This window comes from Crinia signifera, chromosome 12, assembly GCF_055691185.1.
Source record: "Crinia signifera chromosome 12, ASM5569118v1, whole genome shotgun sequence".
Classification (NCBI taxonomy): Eukaryota; Metazoa; Chordata; class Amphibia; order Anura; family Myobatrachidae; genus Crinia; species Crinia signifera.
In genome coordinates this window covers 20,537,967-20,561,369 of record NC_139228.1, presented here as the reverse complement: position 1 = coordinate 20,561,369, position 23,403 = coordinate 20,537,967, and the positions used below count along the sequence as shown (strand labels likewise).

The following is a 23,403-nucleotide window of genomic DNA, read 5'->3' as shown; positions in this document are numbered from 1 at the left end:
AGGCTGTTAGGAGTCAGTGAATTATTATAACTCAATTGCTTCCCAATCCGATTGGCAGTTTGTAGTTCATATGATCACATGCAGGTCTTAAAGTGGTACTGGAGAAGTGGTAAAACAAATTTTAATGCATGCTTTGACTGCAGCACTGGTCCGGGAACCATCTTAGTGGTTGAACAGAGCCATGTAATCAGGATATCCTTGAAAGGTTCCGCAGCCGGCAGCAAGAAGCCAAGTCACAATGTTTGTCCAAGAGCTTAGTTGTCACACGGTGACAACCTCCAGCCTAGGGCACAATAGTTGTGGCTTGGGTTCTTGCTGCCAGCTGCAGGCTTTCCGGATTACATGGCTCTGTTCAGATGGTCAGACCAATAGTGGTTTGAGGTACCAGTGCTGCAGGTAAAGCACAGGTCTGGGGTAGCCAACCCTAGTCCTCGAGAGCTACCAACAGTGCATGTTTTGCAGGTCTCCTCACAGAATCACAAGTGAGCTAATTAGCTCCATTTGTGGATCTTTTAAAATATATCAGTAATTAATGAGTGCAGCAGCTAGGTTGTCTGGAAAATGTGAACTGTTGGTAGCTCTCGAGGGCTAGGGTTGGCTACCACTGGCATATATTATTCAACTCTTGGGTCTAGTGCACAGGTTCTTAAAGTCAGTCCTCAGGACCCCACACAGTGCACGTTTTCCAAGTCTCCTCACAGAATCACAGGTGAAATAATTAGCTCCACCTGTGGATCTTTTAAAATGTGTCAGTGAGTAACGAGTGCACCTGTCGGGTGACCTGGAAAACGTGAACTGAGGACAGAGTTTGAGAACCAACTACTGTATCACACAGCTCCAGGTGCAATAATTGGCAGGTCAGGTTTTTTCATGTGGGGAGCCCTATAATACGCATCACTTACCAGCTCCACAATGATTATATGCCTAGAATAATGGACTTTTAATGCTACTAATTTGATAGTGAAACGATTGCAACAATTCACCGATTCATAGATGTTTGGATATAACATTACACTGTGGCTTATTTGCAGGAGGGTCATATTCTTATTTCTTTCTGTGGATAAACCATTTAAACCAATTTGTATGACTAGCTATGGTCTGTTTTTAGTCCCACCAGACATATTGGTCATATAAAGCTTTAGGTGTGTCCTCACTTTATAGAGGTATAATGAATGATATTGTTCTTACTATTGCCCAGTGTGTACGCATTGAATGACGAACGATGCATACTGCCAGCAGTCCAGAACAGCATGTGTACATACCTTCAGTGTGCATAAAGAACCATGGCTGGGCATGCCTGTATTAGACTACTAGTCACCTTTTTGCTTTTGAAGAACAAAAATAAATAAAAGCAGAAATTTAATAATTTATTCACACAAAAAAAAAAAAATCCACACATGAAAAAAAAAAAAAAATATTGATGATCTAGCAATGGATGTTGGTGCAGTAACCACAAGAACTTCCGTGTCATGTGCAGATATCATTCCCAACACCTGTGATCAGCCAGTGGGCGTTTTCTCACGGATGTCACTTGCAGGCTTATCATAGATCTGTTTTACTAAGCAATAAACCACACAAGGGCTGTTTTTGTTTCTATAAATGCAGCACTGCAATGTTATAAAGCAGCAGTCCTCAACCTTTTTTTTTTTTTCTCTTCCGTACCCCTTGATCGGGCTTTTCATTTATGAGTACCCCTGCTCTCAATTTAAAATATCCACAGCGCTTACGAACGCTTCGTCCACGAACGACATAGGTCTAAACCACAGTCCTAAAGAAACAGAGGAGAACCTGGGAGGCTTATATGAAGGTAGAGGCAGAATCTCTCTGGTTGCAGAGTCTTGAAACTTCCTGTAATCCCATCCCATTCATATCTCCATCACATTGTTATGCAGACTACAAATAATACAATCTGGGCATCTCTGCTCCTATTAAGGTTCTGCAGTTGGTAAGAACATAAAGTATGCAGCCCTCTGTACCCTTACAAGGGATGTCACCAGCTCATTTCAACACATGAAATGTAATATGTACAGCCTTAATTCCAATTTAAATAACCTAAAGCCACACTAGATGGCAATTTAATAACAAGTCGTTAGGACAAAACATTTAATTAATCCTAACGTATATTCCCTAGCAATGTGCACTCCCGTCCTTACACAGCTGACATCGACAAGTGCATATGCACTACAAGTGCCAGCTCTCCCTTCACCCGGGATGTCGTGCTGGGTACACACTGTGACCCCCAGCATGTAAGTGCTATCTTTATTAGGATGTAACCATGTAATATGCAAACGCAGAAATTCTTCCTATACCGCTCGTATTAATTACAGTTAGGGAGTTTCACCACAAAGACATATTGCATCTGATCATTACTAGAAGTTCCCACCAAATCCTACAGAAGTGTGAAATGCAGATGTGAGGCCTACAAACAAGCCCGTGTCAGATATCTGCACGTATGGTCTATTGGGCTTCAGGCTACACACCATATGTGATGGAATAAGAGCATACAATCTGTTCCTTTAGGATCACATGTACAGAGAAATATGCAGAATACATAGCTCAGGGCAACACTAACCTGAGGAGACTTCAGACAGCAGAAGGAATATTTATACACTATATAGAGTTTTCTCATACTGTATATACTCGAGTATAAGTCGACCCGAGTATAAGCCGAGGCACCCAATTTTACAACAAAAAACTGGGAAAAAAACTTATTGACTTAAGTGGGACCCTCACCCGAGTATAAGCCGAGGGGGGCTTTTTTAGCATAAAAAAATGTTCTGAAAAAGTAGGCTTATACTCGAGTATATATGGTATATCCAGATTCTCACGTAGTTGGCTGGGGGTGTGCTGCATAGTGGCATGCCCAGCAGAGTACCTTCCCTGTATAGTGGGGTGCTGTTGCTCAAGAAAAAAAAAACCTGCATCTATGCATCAGACGTTAGCGCAGGCATGTCCAAACCGTGGCCCTCCAGCTCTTGTGAAACTACACATTCCAGCATGCTTTGCCACAGTTTTAGCATTTAGAAAAAAATTGGATATTCCCTCCACTGGCATTAAGATGTTTAAATAATACGTCACTATATACCGGGATACGGTCCTCTTCTCCAAATATTAGAAAACAAATGGTATATATAATGAAAACCATACATTCCTAGTCAGAGCAGAACGTTCCTCTTCTCCGCCCTTACCACACACTGGAATCCCAAATGGGGTCCCCCACATCAGCACTCTAATCTTCTGTCGCCTTCAGCGCAGGTGGATGGTTGGTTACGGTGGGCCTGGATATTGTTGGAGCTCCCTCCCCAAGCAGATAGACAGCTAAGAAGGCTGGTGATATGCAGTTATTACCCTGGTGGATGGAGGGGTATAGAATACGGCCTGCCGGCACTAGTCGCTTTATAAAAAAAAAAGAGAAGTGAAAAACCTATGTCAACCTTCCCATTATTGACCTAATACTTGTGTCCACCTTCCAACCCTGTCCACCTTAGCCATGTCAACCTCTTTGACCTAAATAGGGTCAACCTAGTGTCCCCATCCCTTTGAAGGTACCCACACGTGGTGCGATTTAAACTTTAAAGGCCCCATAGCACCGTAAAAACCTGATGCACGCTCCCGCAGGCATCACATCGCACAGTACAAAAAGTATGTGCAGCACATATTTTTGTACTGCCCACAGATCGCATGCAAAACGCATGTGTTGCTATGCAGCCCATAACGGGTACGATCATTGCACCATGTATGGGCACCTTTAGTTCAAATCGCATTGTGTCTAGTTTAAATCGCACAGTGTATATTTCGCCTTGGGATATATTGCGCACTCCCGCGTAGTCCACATCGCAAGGCAAAAAAGGATGTGCAGGTAGGGATTTTTTAACTAGATCACTTGTACCCTGTAATAGGCTAGAGTAGTGGAAAATAAAATAAAAAAACATTAAAAAAAATAAAAAAATCGCACCCAGTGTACAGTCCAAATTGTATGGCTCAAATGGCACCATAATATCCCTTTTTATTAGGGACACATGAACTATACAACAGATAGCAATACCCCATGCCTGGCCTGAGCCCCAGCTACCGCGCCTTACAGCAGCTCCTCCCCATTTATGTTGTGTAAGAAAAGCGTATAACAGAGCTGGCAGAGCAGCACCCAGGGCTCCGACTCTGCGTCTGCAAGTCTATGACCACCTCTAGTACAGGTGAAGGTGCCTTATGTTTACATGCAATACCAAATGCTGCGGGATGTATACTATGAATACAGGAGATTTCTATAGGTCCCCAAGTGGAAGGTGATAACACCAGCCAATTTGAAAAATGACAGTTATGAGCCGATTGGCTGCTGCATCACCTTCTTCCACTATATCTGGTTTAATAAATCTGCCCCGCCGTTACATCTACTGGATAACCCATCGACTTCCGTCCCATTTCAAACAAAACTCATATTACCATTTGTGTCTGAAAGAAGTTCCGTGAGAATAAATCTGCGCCTTTATACGGACACAGTATTCCATGACGCGACGTATTCATACACCTTCCAGCAGTTGATGAGCTAGATTGCTAGAAGGAATAATGCACTGTATTTTCTGTAGCAATTCATTCGGTCGAGCACTGTTGAGCCACACCAGGCTTTTTCCATGTGGTTTTATTGAGTATTTCACAAACCAGAGATCAGACATCATAAGCCTACGGTCATTAACAAAAAAAGGACATTTAAATAAAAAAATTCACAATTTGCAAAAAGCATAATCTCACTTGAATCCAAAAAATAAAAAACCCACAAAAACACGCACCAATTTATATTTGTTAACTACTATAAAGACATCTGTGACAGATTTACCCAACATGGTTATTGCAGTAAAAAAGGTGATCAGTAATCGATTAATCAGAAGATCTGCCGGTAATAAAGGGCTTTAAATCTATAAAATGCATGTCTAATAAAGGCTAACTGAAAAAAACAGTTCAAGAGAAGATTACGGCTAGTTACAAACGTCCTAAATCAGTGTCACCCTTCAGCAGATTAAAGTTTATAGTAAAGAAAAAAACGAACAAAAAAACCCAAAACACCATTAAACAAACTTCAAGTCCAATGCAGTTAGCGGGATTTAGGATGCACATTTTTATTGAAGTAAAGCCAGACAATTTCCTCCTTATACTTTTTTGCTATACAATAAACCACCTCATTTACTCACTTGTCACATTATTCCAGACACTTGTGCCGGTCTGATTGCAAATCAAACCAATAATAAAACACTTTAAATGCTTTAAGCCCCTACATATGAAGTTTCTGTTTAGAAACGAAATACAGGAATACAGACGTACAAGACATAAAAAAAAACGAAAAAGAAAAAAAAAAAAAACGGGAAAAAAAACAAACACAAACAAACCACAACACGCGCACACGTATTCACACACACGCGCACAGACACGGAAATACTCACTCGCACACCTATAGCCATTGAACGTCCATAGCTGCATTGTAAAGATTAGGTGGCGTCAGCTAGCAATAGATTTTATATGTACATTGATCAGAAGTTATTTACATAAAAAGAGCGAATATTCCAGTTGAAGAAACTAAGTAAAGGCTCTTTGTTGTGTTCTTATGTGCAGTTTCGCGACCCCATGAAAACCTCATGATTATGTACAATGTAAACAGCATGGGGCATGAAAGTTCCTCTCCGGGACCATTATGGGATACCCACGTTGCTAGTCATCCTCGAACTCTGATTCTTTTGACTTCTTGCAAACTGTTCGGTTAAAGCTGTGAAAAGCAGGCACCCAGCGATTGTCGTGAAGCCCCACCCTACAGCCGCGACTCTCTTTTTGAGACATGTGGCAGCACATCCAAAAACCAGGGCCGTAAGGTAAGGCTTGGCAGTAAGGTTTGGGGTGCCAGAGGCATAACGATACGTCGCCTTTTGCATACTTTCTTTTGCACTGCTTGCAAGGGTCATCTTTGTAGCGTGGATCCTGGACCCACAGCGAATCGCACGGTCGAATGTCGTAATGTTCGATGATGACTTTGAAATAGCACGATGTGCATTTTAGGGCTGCTAGCGTTCGGGTGGGAAGATATCGAAATATCTTCACCAGAATGAGATGCGGCAGAAAGGACATATATTGTTGAGGTTCCAGGAGCTGCTGGATTTTAAATCTGGTCTCGAGAAAATCGTGAGACACGGGTTTCTTTACCGAAGATGTGTCAAGTACCTGAGTGACATTTCCAAGTGAAGTTAACGAGACAGAATACTGTGTAAGCACGGAGCTAGTCTGCATACACAGAGTATTGTCAAAGGCGTGTTCTCCCAGTAGGTTGGCCTGTGACTTTACTTCGGGGCCGATTCGTACATGTGCATGGTATGGACTCTTTTGCTCTTTTTGAAAGAATATCTTCCCTGGGGAGGGATCCCCTAAAACTTTGTCCTGTGTGTGTCCTACTTTTTGTTGCGGCGGTGTACATACATTTGTAGCCTTAAAGGAATCTGCGATCCTATCTGAGCTTGCCACATTTTCACCAGCTGCACCGTCTTTCACCGACTGACTCTCAAAAGCATCACGGACACATTCAACCGCTTTTATACAGACAGAAATAGAAAATTTACAAGGATCCACAGTTATCGCAAAATCACCCCTACATTTCATTTTCAAATAGGTCTCTCTTACAAGTTCAAGGTCTACATTGGCCACATAAAAGTCTTCCATGGGTGGTGAAGAGTCTTGAGGCATGGCAATAGCACAGTTTTCCCATGATGCCGCAGAGGGATTTTCCTTAATTTGTGGACTTGAGTTATCCACGGCAGAAGCAGCTAAATGTTTTTCAGGATCGAGAGCGATGGAAGGCTCATTTTGAGAAGGACTGTCTTCTTGCTGCGAGCCATTGGCAAGCAACATCCGGCCAACATTCCTCCTGAAGCTGTTGCTCCTCGAAAGTCCTCCCGACTCCCGTTCATTCTGGCGTCGCAAACATTCAGACTCTAGTTTAGCAACCATCTCTAAGACACACACGGACTCCAGCTCGGCCTTCTCACAGTTGTCTTTATCAGAAGGATCCTCATTGGCTCCAAGTGCCATCAAGGATACAGGTGGGAGAGTACATTTAGACGTTCCAGTGGGTTTTGAAGAGTGGAGGAAAGGTTTCGCATTATCTGAAAGTAACTCGCTCGCTCTTTGCTCCAGGAAAGTGACCATCTCTATCACAGAAAGGGGTCTACCGGGAAGAATCCCATCGTTATCGGCAACATATTTAATAGAGCAGTTTTCAACACCGCTTGGGAAAGCTTCTGAGAGGAGGCACTTTTTATGAGATTCCTGCACCTTCTCCAAGTGGCTCTTCACACGTTTAAGATCCACCGATTTTTTGCGCCTTTTGGCGGCTCTTCCGCTCATGTCCCCAGTGTTTTTAATCTTCATTGAGCCATTTCGATTGTGGCTGCAATGGTGCGATGCGAAAAATGCAATCTTTTCCTTTGTATTCCCAGGCTTGATGAGGGCACAACTATCAGCCAGGCCTTCTCCTTCGTCGCCCTGGTGAATGGTTGCAGGTGGAACATTCTTTGCTTTGACCTCAAAACTATTAGCAGGGCTCACGGAGGCTATATTGCACTTATTCTGAGATAGCGTTCCCAGTGGTCTTCGGGATTGACTATCATTACAGGGCGAGCATTTCCTGGTGGCGCCATTACACTTTTCATCTTTAGCAGAGCTTTGGTTGTTCAGATGCATGCCTTTGTTTGATCGAAGTTCTAGGGCAGATTCTTTTCTCTGTTGCTTGTGATATGGCTTCAAATGCATTCCAGAAGCCCTGCAATAAATACATAATACACAATGAGTTTCACGTCACTGCATGTGCAAAGTAGCAAAACAGAAAAACAAGTCGCGCATAAAAAAAAAAAAAAAAAGGAACTTGCAATCCTTTTGGCCCAAACTATGGAGCAGATCTAATATGCATGGTGACGTGATAAAGTTGAAGGGGATAATGGGGCAGCCAATCAGCTCCTGTCATTTTTCAAACCCAGCCAGTAAGGAGCTGATTAGCCAGTGGTCATGCAGCAGCCACTATTACTTCAAAAGGCCCAACAAATCTGCCCCTATATTACCTTGGGTCAAGTACCTACTTAACCAACTGACACACACACACACACACCACTGCTACCAACAAGGACATCTTTCAGGTGATCTATTTGGATAGATGGCACACGTATAGAAGAGGACCAAGATGTTGCACAGTGTGCGAGTTTTCACCATCTCCTGGTTGAAGACAGCTTTACACCCAAAGGGCACAAGAAAGATGGCGTTGCTGGATGAGTGGAAAGGGCAGCACCAAATGGGCAGCAACAGTGATAAATTGGACAGTCCTGTGTGCAGGGCATGCAGTGGTTGGGAGGGGACGGAGGGTTGTCCACTTCACACGACAGATTCACCACTGCAACGTGATCAGATGCACTTCAAGCAGCTATTGCTGGGCATACTGGCTTACCGCTTAACATGCTGACACAATGAGTAGACTTTCAGTGGATCCCTGTGGAGGCCGGCTCGGCAGGAACTCATCCTAGCTGCCTGCACACAAGGCGTATTGTCACAGCCAATCCATGTCGCCTCGCGGGGTGTGTACCATGCGTCACGATCCAACTGCGGCTAACTATGGAGAAAAGAAAACAAATACAAAACTGTAAAAAGGGCTGCTTAGTAAAAGGCAGGATTAACACTAAACGCCTTAAAATACTTGTGTGGATTAACATGTAAATATAATAGTTTGGAACAAAACCGTACTCTTCAGTTGTGAGTATATGTTACAGTACAAATACATGTATAATGCAAACAGGTGTTCTGTCCAGTGCTGGTAATAATGAAACAACTTAAGTTATATAAAATGTGCTCCATATTGTATCCGGACCCCCTTCAGACCTTAGCTGGTGCTCTACCCCGCAACCTCCCATGATGCTTTAGTACCTGCTGCGACCATCACTCATTACTCTACACTCGTTACGTACTGCCTGGCCTGGCTGTAGAGGCTGGTCAGTGTACATTGGCTGGGGTGAAGAGGGGACCACCACTAACGGCTACAGGACAGAGAGAGAATGGCTGTATTTATATTATTATAGATTTGAATTTATAGTGACAAAAGGATCATAACTTCTATTCAAGAATATCTGAAATAGAACCGATTTACTGGCTTTAGTCCAGCTGTACGGTGACTGTCAATGGTTTACATCCAAGTTCTATGCTGGGCACAAAACAGGTCTCAAAATAGCCCCAGTATCCCTTTTCACAGTTCCCCATTATACAAAGCATTGTGCTTATAATTAGCAGAGGGGCTAAAAATACGTCCGTGTAGGCACAAATACAATGGCCAAGCTGTAGCGTATTCCCGAAAAAGCAGAACAGATCTAAGTGACCGAGACGTGGAACAAAACCCAGATGCAAAAGTTGTAGAGGTCAGGGCTATGGATTGCCAAGCACAGAGGTTTATACAGGGACATCATTCAGAGACACAGAAGGTTGTAGCAGTGGGTTGGGTACTTGTGTATTATAGCGGCGCCCCCGATGTACATCGCGCAATGTTTTTATCGCATCGCATGCCATGCACCCGATGGCATGCGACGCGATTTTGGTCCCCTATGCGATGAAACATTGTATAAGCACCCTAAAGGGGAACCCAAAGCGTGGCGAGCGCAGCGAGCCCGCGAGGGGCGGCGGTACGCGTCCTCTGACCTGTTCATACCCCCACTATCCACGTCGGCGTGGAGTTGAGAATAGAAAGTGCCGAGCCCGAAGCGTGGGGACGCGGATACCTGTGAAGCCCGAGAGGGGATGCCGATACCTGTGAAGGTATCGGCGTCCGCTCGCCACACTTCGGGCTCGGTGGCTCGCTGCGCCCGCCACACTTTCTATTCTCAACTCCACGCCGACGTGGATAGTGGGGGTATGATAAGGTCGGAGGACGCGTACCGCCGCCGCTCGCCACGCTTCGGGTTCACGTTTATAGTGGGGGGGGGGTGGCGTGGGGGTGCATTTAACATTGTAAGCACCCATTAGGGTGCTTATACAATTTTTAATCGCATCGCATTGTATCGCATTGTATGCCATACACAATGTCATACAATTTTAAAATTGTATGACATTGTACAATATCGCGCGATATCGCATACCATCACGTCTTATGGTATGCGATGGGCACCGCTATAATACACAAGTACCGTGGGTTGTGCATGTTGTGTGTTCCTGAGGGTATGTATTGGTCATAGGATAATGAAAAGTTTACGGAATACATACGAATGACCAGCAGTCTGAATATAGACACCAGCCGGACTAAGCTCCGCACCCTGCTGCATAATCCTACCCCCCCTCCCTTAATCTACCCCAAACCCCCCTCTCCATGACCCCACCACACACACACACACACACACACACACAAGAATTCCCCAGTTACTTGCCGTTCGGCAGCTCAGCAGTGGGGTTTCTTAGGCCCCTACCCGCTAGTTAAAATCTATGAATGTATATGGGGACACACATGTGCTATGCAACGTGGCCTCTAGACGCTGACTGCTCAATTTACTTGTATTCGCCACAAGCAATGGGGGGAGTCTCCATTGATGTACCCTCCCCTCCCCCCCCCCAAAAAAAAGGATCGGATCAGCATATCACAGATCACAATGTTGGCACATATATATCATTGCTGTAATGTAGGTAGATAACCTCTTGATAAATGGAGAAAAAAAAAAGCTAACATGCCCACAATGTGGTTAGGTTGTCACCACCAGGTCAGGGTTATGCTTGTTTTAGCAACCACTGGAAAAGCCGCATTGCTTATTGTCAACATCGCTATCATGTCAACATTTCATCAGTGTCGAATGCCGGCATTTTAAAAGGTCATCGTTCTTAACGTCGATAAAGCAAACCGAACCCCTGAAATGTGTCGACTATTACACATAAATCCCAACTGGTATGGTCTGAATGCATACTTGCCCTACGGGGAGCGATACCGAGCCAGGGGGCTGCTAAGCGAGAGGTCTTATCTATTCCGAGAGAAAACGTACGCACAGAAACAAGCAGCAAATAACCTGACCGATGAGGAGGAAGAAGTTATATGGCCAAGTGCCATAAGCAATCAGGATCATCTGTGGGTCAAACACGTACTTCTGCTGCACTCTGATACGGAAAGCCTTGCCTGGGTGCCAGCTCTGCTCAGGGTAGCATGCTTTATAGCTGGGTGTTGGCAGTTTTAAACACTCACTTCCCCAGTCAAATTGCTCAAAAAGGACAAACAGCCAAGAGAGGCGAGTCCTTAACTTCAACTGCAGCAACTGCTCTGTGGCAAACAGAAGTAAGACTATAGGAGTGTTTATGGTGAGCAGAGGAACAGGTCAGCAAGAAACAGTAAGAGGAAGATGTGCCAAGTGTGCTGGCATCAGGCTAGAACATCAACGCTGTAATCTGCAGATGATGCTGGTGGTTTATAAATGAGGGGTGTTCCAAAAGGACAAAAAAAAAATAAACTATTGTCATGACGGGTTCCAGAGGAGATTAAACAATACACTGTGGTAATCAGACTATTTGTTGCAGAGTCAGACGGGGTCAGTGCTTTGTGTAAATGGGGTAAAAATAAAACCACACACACCCGGGTCCTGTTACCCAGCAATTCAACGCAGGAAATGTTCAGGAATGAACACTGGTGAGACCCGGGTTAAGGGGCAGTGCAAATGGGTAACCCGGGACCCCTGTTTCTACCAATAGGGGAACCCAGGCATCCCAACCACAGCATCCTGCAAAAGGGGGGGGGGGGGGGAGCTTAATGTATGTCTGTGTGCGGCATCCATTCATCTCACGGAAGGAGGCTGGGGGCAGCCCAGCAGCTTAGCTTGAGTGCTGGGCTTGCATCCATTGTGTCAGATGACGTTGCAGGGGTCCTGGCTGGCAGATCGTAGATCGCCCAGTGCTTGGAGATGAGGGTATTATGCCAGGGGGGGCTCTGGTGTAAAAGGGGACAAACACCTGGTCGCTAGAGCAGAGTGTGCCAGAATTTACAACACACACACACTTGTTGTAGTGGTGGTACTGCATTTACAGTCAGTGTGGCAAGCCAGGGTCCCTGGTCCAGCAGATATGATACTCACCACAGGGCTGGTGACACTAAAGCTGGCCATACGCTACAGCGATGTATCGTAGCAGTGTATGGCCATCGGATCCTCCGCGTCCCAGGCGGTCCTTTCACAGGTGATGTTTAGCGTGCGACCCCTGTTTCCCACCGCCGGGAGGGAGGTTGCGACCTCCGACTCCGGTCCGATGCACACGGGACCACGCATTGGACCTGATGGTATATCATGCACATCCGGTTTGGGACGATTTGTTGGCCCGATCCTTTGGAAATGGGTGACATCGGCCCAAATCACTGTAGTGTATGGGGGCCTTTATACTCCTAGAGAAACACAAATGACAGCAGCCTGGAAAGTTCTGTTCCAGGGATTTTCGTAGACTGGAGCGCATCACTGCAGTCATTCTCACCAGCTTCTCAAAGGCAGATTTAAAGTCCATAAATCCATAACCACCACCTTGTATAATACCTCCGGGAGTCCCTACCGCTTCCTCCCAGCGCAGCCGTGTTACCGCTGCCAGCACCACACCTTTCCAGATAAATACTGTAAGATTGCAGGCTTGGGAAAAAGCAGTTATTACATAAATAGCAAATGCTGCACGTTACACCCACTGAAAGTGGACAAATATTAACTAAGTGTTCACCAACAGAACATGTTCATGGATGCGAGATTTCAGAGGACTTTTAGGGAGTCACCCTGCATCCATTAGTTACACATTTCCAAAGCATCTCAAGCCATGTAACTAGCAGAGCCTGAATACCTACAGTATACCAGCCGAATCAATCATTTACTGGGACAAGTTACCACGGACCCTTGTTCTAATAGGTTTGCACTTTGATCAGCAGGCAGAGCGACAAGGCTCAACTAGTAGTTAGAACATAGCACAGAGACTGGGGCACAGGTACCCAGACTGTCGCACGGGGTCTATGACCAGGGATACAACCACACAATGGGTCCTACAAGACCATGTACAAACCACCTGGCGTCACACTTACTGCAGCCACATCTTTATCAGACTTGTATCAAACGTCTGAACCGCTAGATTATTGTAGTACCCAGAGAGTTTGTATATTCTCCCCGTACTTGCGTGGGTTTCCTCCGGGTACTCCGGTTTCCTCCCACAATCCAAAAATATACTGCTAGGCTAATTTGGCTCCCAACAAAATTAACCCTAGAATGTCTGTGTGTGCGTGTACATGTGGTAGGGAATATAGATTGTAAGCTCCACTGGGGCAGGGACTGATGTGAATGGTCAAATATTCTCTGTAAAGCGCTGCGGAATCTGTGTGCGCTATATAAGAAACTGATAATAAATAAATAAATAAATAAGGAGGCAACAGGCAAACCGCACAGAAACCAAATATATAAACCACCTTGGGTTATGCAAACGGCTTTACGGTGGCAGATTAAGGATTTAAAAACACATGATACCATCATGGCATTCGCAAACAGACTTAACTCGGACACTATTGCCTATAATCGAAATTTTAAAATAAAGGTGGCCATACATGTTACAATTGTTGCATGCGTTTTAGACTACATGGCATCGCATGTGATTTCCGTGCGATGCGAAGCTAGGTCATGAAGTACGTGCAGCACGTACTTTTTGAACTGTGCGATGGCATGTGCGCAGGAGCACACATAGCACCCACAAAACGCACTGTGTATGGGCAACTTAAGTTGCAAATAACTGCCTTGCCTCTGGTGACAAAAGGTGACACAGCAGGTGCGCTCATTACTCGCCCAGATTAAAAGATCTACAGGTGGAGATAATGATGTCACCTGTGAGGAGACCTGGAAACAGTGGATTGTTGGGGGTCCTTAAACCTTTAAAGGCCCCCATACACTATGCGATTTTGGTCCGATTTCATCCGATTTCGGCACTTTGTGCCGATAATCGGATGAAATCGGCCCAAAATCGTATGTGTGTGATATCTGATCCGATGCGCGGTCCCGTGCGCATCGGACCGGATCAGGGAGGTCGGACAGTCTGTACATAGGATCACGTCCGACCTCCCTGTATGCATATGCCTGCCACCTGACAGGCATATGCATGCAGACACCGGGCGGGCAGCGGCGGCGGCCAGCGGTGGTGGGGGCGGGCGGCGGGTGCGGTGAGCGCTGCTGACCTGGCCGGGCAGTGTACTTACTTACACATAGCAGCAGCGGGGACGGGCAGCGTAGTGGCGGCTATTATATTTTTAAAATACTTGTCAAATGACCAGCCGCTCTCTGATTGGCTGAGAGCTCTCCGGCCAATCAGAGAGCGGCCGGTCATTTGACAAGTATTTTAAAAATCTAATAGCCGCCACTACGCTGCCCGTCCCCGCTGCTGCTATGTGTAAGTAAGTACACTGCCCGGCCAGGTCAGCAGCGCTCACCGCACCCGCCGCCCGCCCCCACCACCGCTGGCCGCCCGCCCCCACCACCGATGGCCGCCCACCACCGCTGGCCGCCCGCCCCCACCACCGCTGGCCGCCCACCACCACCGCAGCCGCCGCTGCCGCCCCCACTACTCCTCACCGCCCTGCAGCTCCCCGGGGTTTTTTTTAACATGGGATAAATCGCATGCGATTTATCCCATGTAAAAAATGGCACATCAAGTGCCAAATTGTATGTGAGCCTCCCGGGGAGCTGCCGGGCGGCTCGCAGGTAAATTGGGTCCGACTTGTCCCTAGGACAAGTCGGCCTAATGTATGGGGGCCTTAAGTGCCAACATCTCTATGACAGGATGTGCAAAATAGTTGCTATAAATGCTTGCGTCACTAAAATTTGTTATATAAATTCAAATAAAAAAAATGTTATGTAAAAATTCATTATATTTCCTATATAAAAAAGGAATGCATTACAGGTCATTATGACAAATACAAAATATTAATTGGCAATTTTCACACCTAATTTGACAAATTAATTTGGCATTCAAAGGGTTGAGGATGGAGTTTGTAAACCACTGCATTGCATTCTATAAATGTTAATAAAATATAATAATGTAAAGTTCACTATAGAAGGTGCGAGATGATGCAGTGCCAGTTATGTACTTTTAGAAAGGTAGTATGTTTATCGCTAATATCAAATACACTAACTTGCTAATGCCGGCTGTCAGAATACAGACACAAGAGTTCATTTGGTACTTGTGAGTTATCTGGGCGTCCGATTTGGGTACTTACGATTTGCATGCGATATCGCATACGATATCGCATGCGATTTACGATTTGCATGCGATTTAGCATGCGATTTGCATAAGATTTGCTATTCATTTCATTACCCCACTATCCCCAAAGTGTGTCTATCAACGTGAACCCGAAGCGTGGCGAGCGCAGCGAGCCCGCGAGGGGCGGCGGTACGCGTCCTCCGACCTTTTCATGCCCTACTATCCACTAGGGCGTGGAGTGAGAATAGAATAGTGTGGCGAGCGCAGCGAGCCACCGAGCCCGAAGCGTGGCGAGCGCAGCGAGCCCCGCGAGGGGACGCGGACACCTGTGAAGCCCGCAAGGGCACGCGGATACCTGTGAAGGTGTCCGCTGCGCTCGCCACGCTTCGGGCTCGGTGGCTCGCTGCGCTCGCCACACTATTCTATTCTTACTCCACGCCCTAGTGGATAGTAGGGCATGAAAAGGTCGGAGGACACGTACCGCCGCCCCTCGCGGGCTCGCTGCGCTCGCCACGCTTCGGGTTCATGTTGATAGACACACTTTGGGGATAGTGGGGTAATGAAATTAATAGCAAATCTTATGCAAATCGCATGCTAAATCGCATGCAAATCGCATGCGATATCGCATGCGATATCGTATGCGATCTAGTACCAAAATCGGACGCCCAGATAACTCACAAGTACCGTTCATTTTTATGAGAAGACAATTAACTAGTATCCATCGATTAAATCTTCTCCCACAACCATGGGGAGATCATACACAACCCATACGGTTATGGGGCCTATCCACATAGCGATGTGTGCGCTGAGCGATCTGTCAGGGCCAGTGTTCCCCAGTGAGCACACTGGCCTTACTGATTAATAACCAGCGTGCTGGTTATTAATCGTTGGGAGATATCAACGTGAGGTTCCGCACATCGCTATGGCCCCTGCACACACACACAGCGATGTTGGGGCATTTTCTGTGCGATTTAGTTAAATTCAGCACCATTGCTCAGAAAACACCTGTATATATCGCTACATATGTAGGGCTCATTAGGGCCTTGAATGAAAGACCTCAGTGTTGTGAATCAGTATTGATACCCACTACTGCCATCCATGCTGCCCATGTACAAAACCATATTGTCTACATTTAACTTAAAAGTAATTTTATCCAACCCAGCAATAGAAGAAATGGTTACCGGATTACAGAAATGATGAATGAAACCTCACGATACCATGTCCCTTGCTTACTACACAGTGCTAGACGCTAAAACAGCGCAATTTGCCTTTCCGGCTCAGCCCAAAAGGCAGCAACATCACTGGTTTTTCTGGCCTGCACCATAGGAGGCGCGCAGGTGAACCGCAGGCAGTGGCATAACTACTGTAAAGCAGCCCCAGCTGCCACTTGGGGGAGCAAGCCACAGTGGGGACTGTGTGGGCGCCAGCACCCGCTCCACGCACTGACATGCTGCTGCCTGCCGCTCTCCAATGGCTGAGCACCGGAGGAGAGTCATGGCAGAGACGACAAATCCCCCCCACTGATTCAATGGGCTGTACACAGAGCCGGCTATTGGCTACTGTGTACAGGATGGGCAGGCAGATGGGAGTGCTAGGGCGGCCTGGGATGCGTCAGAGCCAAGGAAAGCAGCAGTGTCTGTTGGTCTCTCTTGTCCTGCTTCAGCTTCTCCGTTACGCCTGTGACTTCCTTACGCCACAGGCTGGGGAGGAGAGGAGCCTGGGGGGGGATTTATCAAAGCATTAGTTCATTCTCAAAGCTTCCCTTCAGTGTAGTGTACTATGTACCAAACGCAATTAATGCCAGTGTATACAAGGCTTAAACCATTCACATTTAAAAGGTCACCCAGTCTAGACAGAGTTAGTAACTATGTCCTATTTCCATCACTATATAGTATGTACCGTAATTAGCAGCGACACAAGTCCTTACCTGGTGCCCGACACAGGGGGGAGACAGGACTGCGGCACCTTCTTACCCAAATCTGCCTAGACATCTACTTCATTACTGGCTGCACTTACAGCTCAATATTTAGTAATGTGACCAAATGCAAAACCAGGAATCATGCTACAACCAGATGGCCAGAAAAGTGAATTTAATAACTATGCTAATTGTATGTCCTGGCAATAACAACTGCGAGAGTTCAACACTGAACAAGCCAACACATGTTACGTAATGAAGAATAATTGCAGATTAATAACTAATGTACCAGCCTCACAGCCTCAAGTGCAATCAATAGAGGATTTAAATTAAAACACCCAGTGAATACATACATCTGTATACAGTAAATATACTTAAAAGAAGGTCAAACTGGAAGAGTGATATGGAGAGATTTTTCTAAAGTTCTGTAACCATAACAAGACTTATTATAAAGGGGAATACACAGTATAGATAACTGTTAGGATGGTCATACGGCTATCTCTACAATAAGACCACGATCTATGACAAGAGTTGGCAGAGAAGGATGCAGAATTCTCATACTAAACACATTTAAAAAAAATTAAAATAATCAGTAGACTTGATAATTACCCAACCCATAATCCCAACTCCGAGCATTCTGGAGCGCACCTCACCAGCATTAACCTGAATCAGAAGACTAAACAAATGTAATATCCCGAGAGGTGCAGGTAAGATTTCACTGAGGCTTGCCCAAGATTTCAAAGCCGGGAGCTTTTTTTTTTTTTTGTATTGAAATAATTTGGACTTTTAAATCTCAGCCAATCATCCCCATAATCTCGCAGGCTACTATTTGGGCCAAGTATTTTCTTTTTTATCCCTCGTTACCCATAGGAGGTAACCATGTTTGTGCCTTAGGAAGGGACACACACACACACACACCATAATTGCCTACCTGACCCTCTCCATGAGGGAGAAAATGCTCTGTTCCTGGGCTTCCCCGGTAATGTAGGACTGCCAGCACCTGTGGTGAAATACCTTTCTTATCAATTACCCACTGTAGCTCCCCACAGGGGGATGCGGTACTTATGTAGTATCTGGGCGTCCGATTTTGTGATTGTATGCCTTACCTTAAGGCATACAATCAGATGCGATGCGATTTTGCATAGGATTCAATGTTAAGAAGGTCCTGTTCATTTCCCCAATATCCAAGTGGGCATAGAGTTGATTTTATATAGCGTGGCGAGCGTAGCGAACCACCGAGTCCGAAGCGTGGCGAGCGAACGCATATTTCTTAAAAAGTATTCTGTGTCCGCTCGCCACGCTTCGGGCTCGGTGGCTCGCTACAGGTTTATATCCAACTCCATGCCCACTTGGATAGTGGGGAAAGGAAAAGGACCCCTTTTTCCCATTGAATTCTATGTTAAAATGGACTCAGACCATTTTAACATTGAATCCTATGGAAAAATCTTGACCATCGCATACGATTTGGTCGCATGCGATGCAATCCGATTTCTAAATCGGACGCCCAGATACTACATAAGTACCGGGGATGCAGTCAAAATCCCGAATGGGTCAAAATACAGACAAGGACAAAATCCTGACATTTTAAATCCCGACAAGGTCAAAATCCCGACATATAGAATGTACAGGTGAAACAGTCAACATGGGTTTTTTCACTGTTTTTTGACCCAACATGTGCCGACAGGCGGTATTTCATGCCCTACCATCCACTAGAACGTGGTGGGAGAATAAAATAGTGTGCCCGAAGCATTGCGAGCGAAGCGAGCGATGCGATGGGCTGCGGTTCACTTCCAACTGTGTCCCATGTCAACTGTGTCGACATTCGGGTAAAAAAAACACAGTGAAAAAACCCATGTCGACCGAAAGTCATGTTGACCGTTTCACCTGTACATTCTATATGTCGGTATTTTGACCCTGTCGGGATTTCATACCGAATCCCCCACAGGTGATGGCAATCCTACATTACTAGGGAAGCATTTTATCCCTCATGGAGGTAGGAAAGTATGATATATACAAGTAGCTTGAGTCTAACTACAAGCTTTTTGTGTATAAGAGCAAATGGCCAATGTTTATGGAGGGAAAACACAGGAGAACCAGAACAAGTTAGAATGTACCATGCAAATAAACCCGCTTACAGCTAGGAATGCCAAAGGTCTCTGCAATTTATAGGACAACAATTATACAGGTTTTGGTGGCTTTATGGACAGCTGTACTGTATTGGCAGAATACATATACTGACTCATAGGGTAAAGATACAGGGCTGTCTTCACAAAGCAGGACAGTACTGGTACACCGGCCAAGCACCTGTACCACGGATCAGCTTCAGGTCTCTTTCGGGCATGCTAACCATTTGCCCTTTGCAGATATCAATGACATTGCTGCAGTAACATCAGCAATATATTTATGACCAGTTTCTGATATAGCGCACCCACATTCTGCAGCACTTTACAGGGAATTTATTCCCTATCACATGCGCACACACACACACACACACATTCAAGGGTTAATTTTACTGAGAGCCAATTAGCCTACCAGAATATTTTTGGATTGTGGGAGGAAACCGGAGTACCCAGAGGAAACCCACGCAAGTACGGGGAGAATACACAAACTGTGTCCTCATCCATACTGCCCCAATGAGGAATCATAAATAATACCCCGTACACGTTTCCATTTGGTATATTATTTTTCTATTCTATTTTGCTTATAAGCAAAATTAAATCGAATGGACATCGACTGGTTTTCAGCAGCATTTGATCCCAATGTGCGGTTCCGCAGATAGAATAGACTGCGCAGACAAGACTATATTGCACAGATGCATTTTGCTGGCTGTTCCAGTTGATCCCAATCGAACTGCAAACAAAATCGTACTGTGTGAACACACCTCAAGGCATACCTCCCAACTTTATCATATGTAGAATAGGGGCACTCGTGCGGCAAAGCCCTCATTTTCCATGGGAGGGACACGGGAACGTCCCCAAAAACTGGGACGTTCCAGGGTTTAGCGGGACAGTTGGGAGGTATGCTCAAGGGGTGTACACTCGCTTCAACGATAATTCCATATTGATGGCCGCGGGGACGCGACATCGATGAGGAGGCAGGGAGGGATGGACGGCATGTGGGGGGGGGGGTGGCATTAAGCAGCATTGAACTGCCTTTGATCGAAGCAGAAATTGACTTGATCGAATCTGCGTCGAAGGCCGCTAACACTGTTCAATTCAGTGTCATTTTTTATTCTATTTGGACCATACAGTCCAATTCGAATTAAAAATGAGGCTGCATTGAACCGTGTGTATCAACATTAAACTTCATGGCTCTGCTTCATTGAACAAATGGAGACTCCTTTCAATGATACGTGAAAGTATAAAAAGATCCCAAACACATATAATACTTCTTCAGTGCACACAGTAGTAAAAGGGAATGTACTCCTTGCGAATTTCACTGCCAAATAAATTTTAAATAGGTCATTAACAGGATAATTAATGATACACAAACCATAAACACGGTCTGTTCGTGTAACGATTTACTGTCGCATAGTGCAGACCCCTCATTGGCTCTCACCTGCCCTCCCGTTACAGTAAGTGACCCACAAACACAGTACTAACATGTATAATCTGCAGCAGACAATGTCCATGTTATATTATCACTTACAGGCTCTGCCAAAGAACATACACACTGTGAGGAGAACAATCGGATTTATTTTCATGGCGGTGGAACATTCGGCCAAATAAAATGGGTGTATACTACATTAAACAATCTTGGAATCTGCTAATAGGATATAGGAAAAAATGACTAATGGATGTTAAACTATATATGTGTGTAAAAAAGTCTTTCAGGTTTTATTATTATAAATGTGCAAGGTTGCCTGAAAAGTGTTTACATGCCTGTAGACTGCAGCGCACGTATGTTTACGCGTGTTATTCATTTACATAGAACGCAGACTATGTGAGGCAGGATATAAATGCACCCACCTTGTTATGGAGTAGGAATACAGTCACCAAATGACAGCTGAATGGAATGTTTACGTGGGATGTAACCATTAGGCTAACATTCAGAAAGTCAACATCGCAATGTTGACAGTTATGCTGACATTGTTAATACGTGACTTTCGGGTCACCGGAATGCTGGAGTATTGGGATACGGTCACAAGGTCTACAAGCATTAGGTCAACACTACTAGGTCAATATGCAGGAAGGTCGACATGGTTATTAGATCAATAGTGTTCCCGCTAGGCTGTTTTAGCGGGGCGCTGCGCCCTGCCCAATTTTTAAAGGGCAAAATGCGCCCTGCCCGTCTCGCAGCGCCCCGCTAAAACAGCCTCACGGGGAAGCCCAGCGTCGCCGTTGACGGCGATGCCTGGCGCTTCCCCGGCAGCACAGTGTATTCGGAGGGGCCGGGCCCGCCCCTTTGATGACTGTGGCGCCGGGCCCGCCCCCTTTAATGACAATGGCGGCCCAAGCACTTTCATGACGTTGTGGCCCGGGCACGCCCCCAGCTGTGACGTCGGTGTGCCCGGTCCGCCCCCCAGCGCCCTGCCCGGTGTCACTCCAAGAGTGAACACTAGATCAACACAAGCATTAGGTCGACATGGGGTTTTTCAAGTTTTTTTTGTGGAACCGACATGTGCCGGCAGGCGGTATTTCATGCCCGCCATCCACTAGGGCGTGGTGGGAGAATAAAATAGTGTGCAGAGCGCAGCGAGTAATGCAAGGGGACGTGGCGCTGCATCTCAGCGTCGACATTTGGGACAGAAAAATGTAAAACAAAATGTCGACCTTCCCCATGTCAACCTAATGCTTATGTCGACGTTCATGCGTGTTGACCTAGATAGTATTCCCGCTAGGCTGTTTTAGCAGGGCGCTGCACCTTGCCTCTCTCGCTGCGCCCGCAAAAAGAGCCTGCCTCGGACCCCGCCGGTGTCACCGGGAAAGCCCAGCGCCTCCGTAGATGGCGATGCCCGGAACTTCAGAGCCTCTGGAGGGGCCAGGTCCGCGCCCCTTTTCATGACAGCGGCTGCCGTGCCCACCACTTTTCCTGATGGTTCGCCCTTTTTGTGATACCGTGGCCCGGGACCACCCACAACAGTGATGTCGGCGGGCCCGGTCTGCCCCCTTACAGCGGCGCCCTGACCACCCTGGCTCCTCGAAGGAACACTACTAGTGGTGTCGACCTGATCCTTGTAAACCTAGTTGCGGTCTATCCAATGATCCCATTCCGGAGGACCGGAATTTTGATCAACATCTAATGGTAATGTGACCGCCAGGACGCAGAAGCCGCTGCAGCCACCAGCCTAATATATAGACATTTCATCTGTCACTACATGATAAATGTCAACATGGCCAATGCGGACACATCCTCCCACGTCTACTTATGTAGGTTATTAAGTATAGCTATGCTAGGGGTGACCTCTGTCCCCAGCACTAGTGTTTCCCTGTGCATCCCACTGGCATTTGGTGTATCTGGGATGCCTGTAAAAGGACAGATCACAGAGTTATGTAGGGCATGTGCTGAACATCTCCACTGACACTTATCCCAAAGTCACTCAGGTCACCTACAAAGCGCTTACTCTGAGCACACAATACAATGAATCAGATGTTATATATTTATTTTTTATGATATTGTAAATCTAAATAAACACATGAAGGCCAATAGATCTAATACAATCACATGTACATGGAAAACACATAGAAGATTTAATGGTGTATTCCTTAAGGCAACAGTGCAGGATTTACAGATACCCATTGATCAGAACGTAGAGTTAAATCAAATGGATTGTAGTACTAATTAACCCTTTGAGCACCAAGTGAATTTGTCAAAATAGGTGTGAACATTTTCACCAGAATAACCTGTAATGTTTAACTTTTATAGGAAATATAAGTTATAATTTTTTTTCACATTTTTTTTTATATTAATTTGTAGAACACACGTGGGCGATGCTGGCACTCAAAATGGTTAAGTTGCCAAGCATGAATATGCAGTAAGCCTGGGCCATTTATACACAACTGTGGTAAAACTTCTAGTACTTTCAGGGCTGTTTCACACAGTACGGTTCCTGCCGCACGGTGAAATCCCGTACGGCCAGGGAGCCGTGCCGCACTCAGCAGTTGTGAATGGACACTATTGTGTCCATTCACACGGGACGGCCACGGCCCGGCCGCACGGCTGCAGCCGGATCCCCCCACTGGAAGGGACGGCTGCCGGGCTGTGGCCATCCCTGCCATTATAAAATTCTGAGTGCGGCGCGGCTCCCTGACCGT

At 45.9% G+C, this 23,403-nt stretch overlaps 1 protein-coding gene across 1 annotated transcript in view; it reads right to left on the bottom strand.

Annotated features, from left to right (window-relative positions):
* Window positions 1-5,090: 5,090 nt before the first annotated feature.
* FBXO34 (F-box protein 34) overlaps window positions 5,091-23,403 on the bottom strand; it is a 28,767-nt gene continuing 10,454 nt past the window's right edge. The window contains exons 2-3 of the mRNA XM_083167802.1: window positions 8,468-8,629; window positions 5,091-7,792 (exon numbers count right to left, since the gene is read on the bottom strand). Coding sequence (XP_083023928.1) covers window positions 5,698-7,792; window positions 8,468-8,538 — 2,166 coding nt within the window. The 5' untranslated portion in view covers window positions 8,539-8,629 and the 3' untranslated portion in view covers window positions 5,091-5,697. The remainder of the gene's footprint in view (window positions 7,793-8,467; window positions 8,630-23,403) is intronic.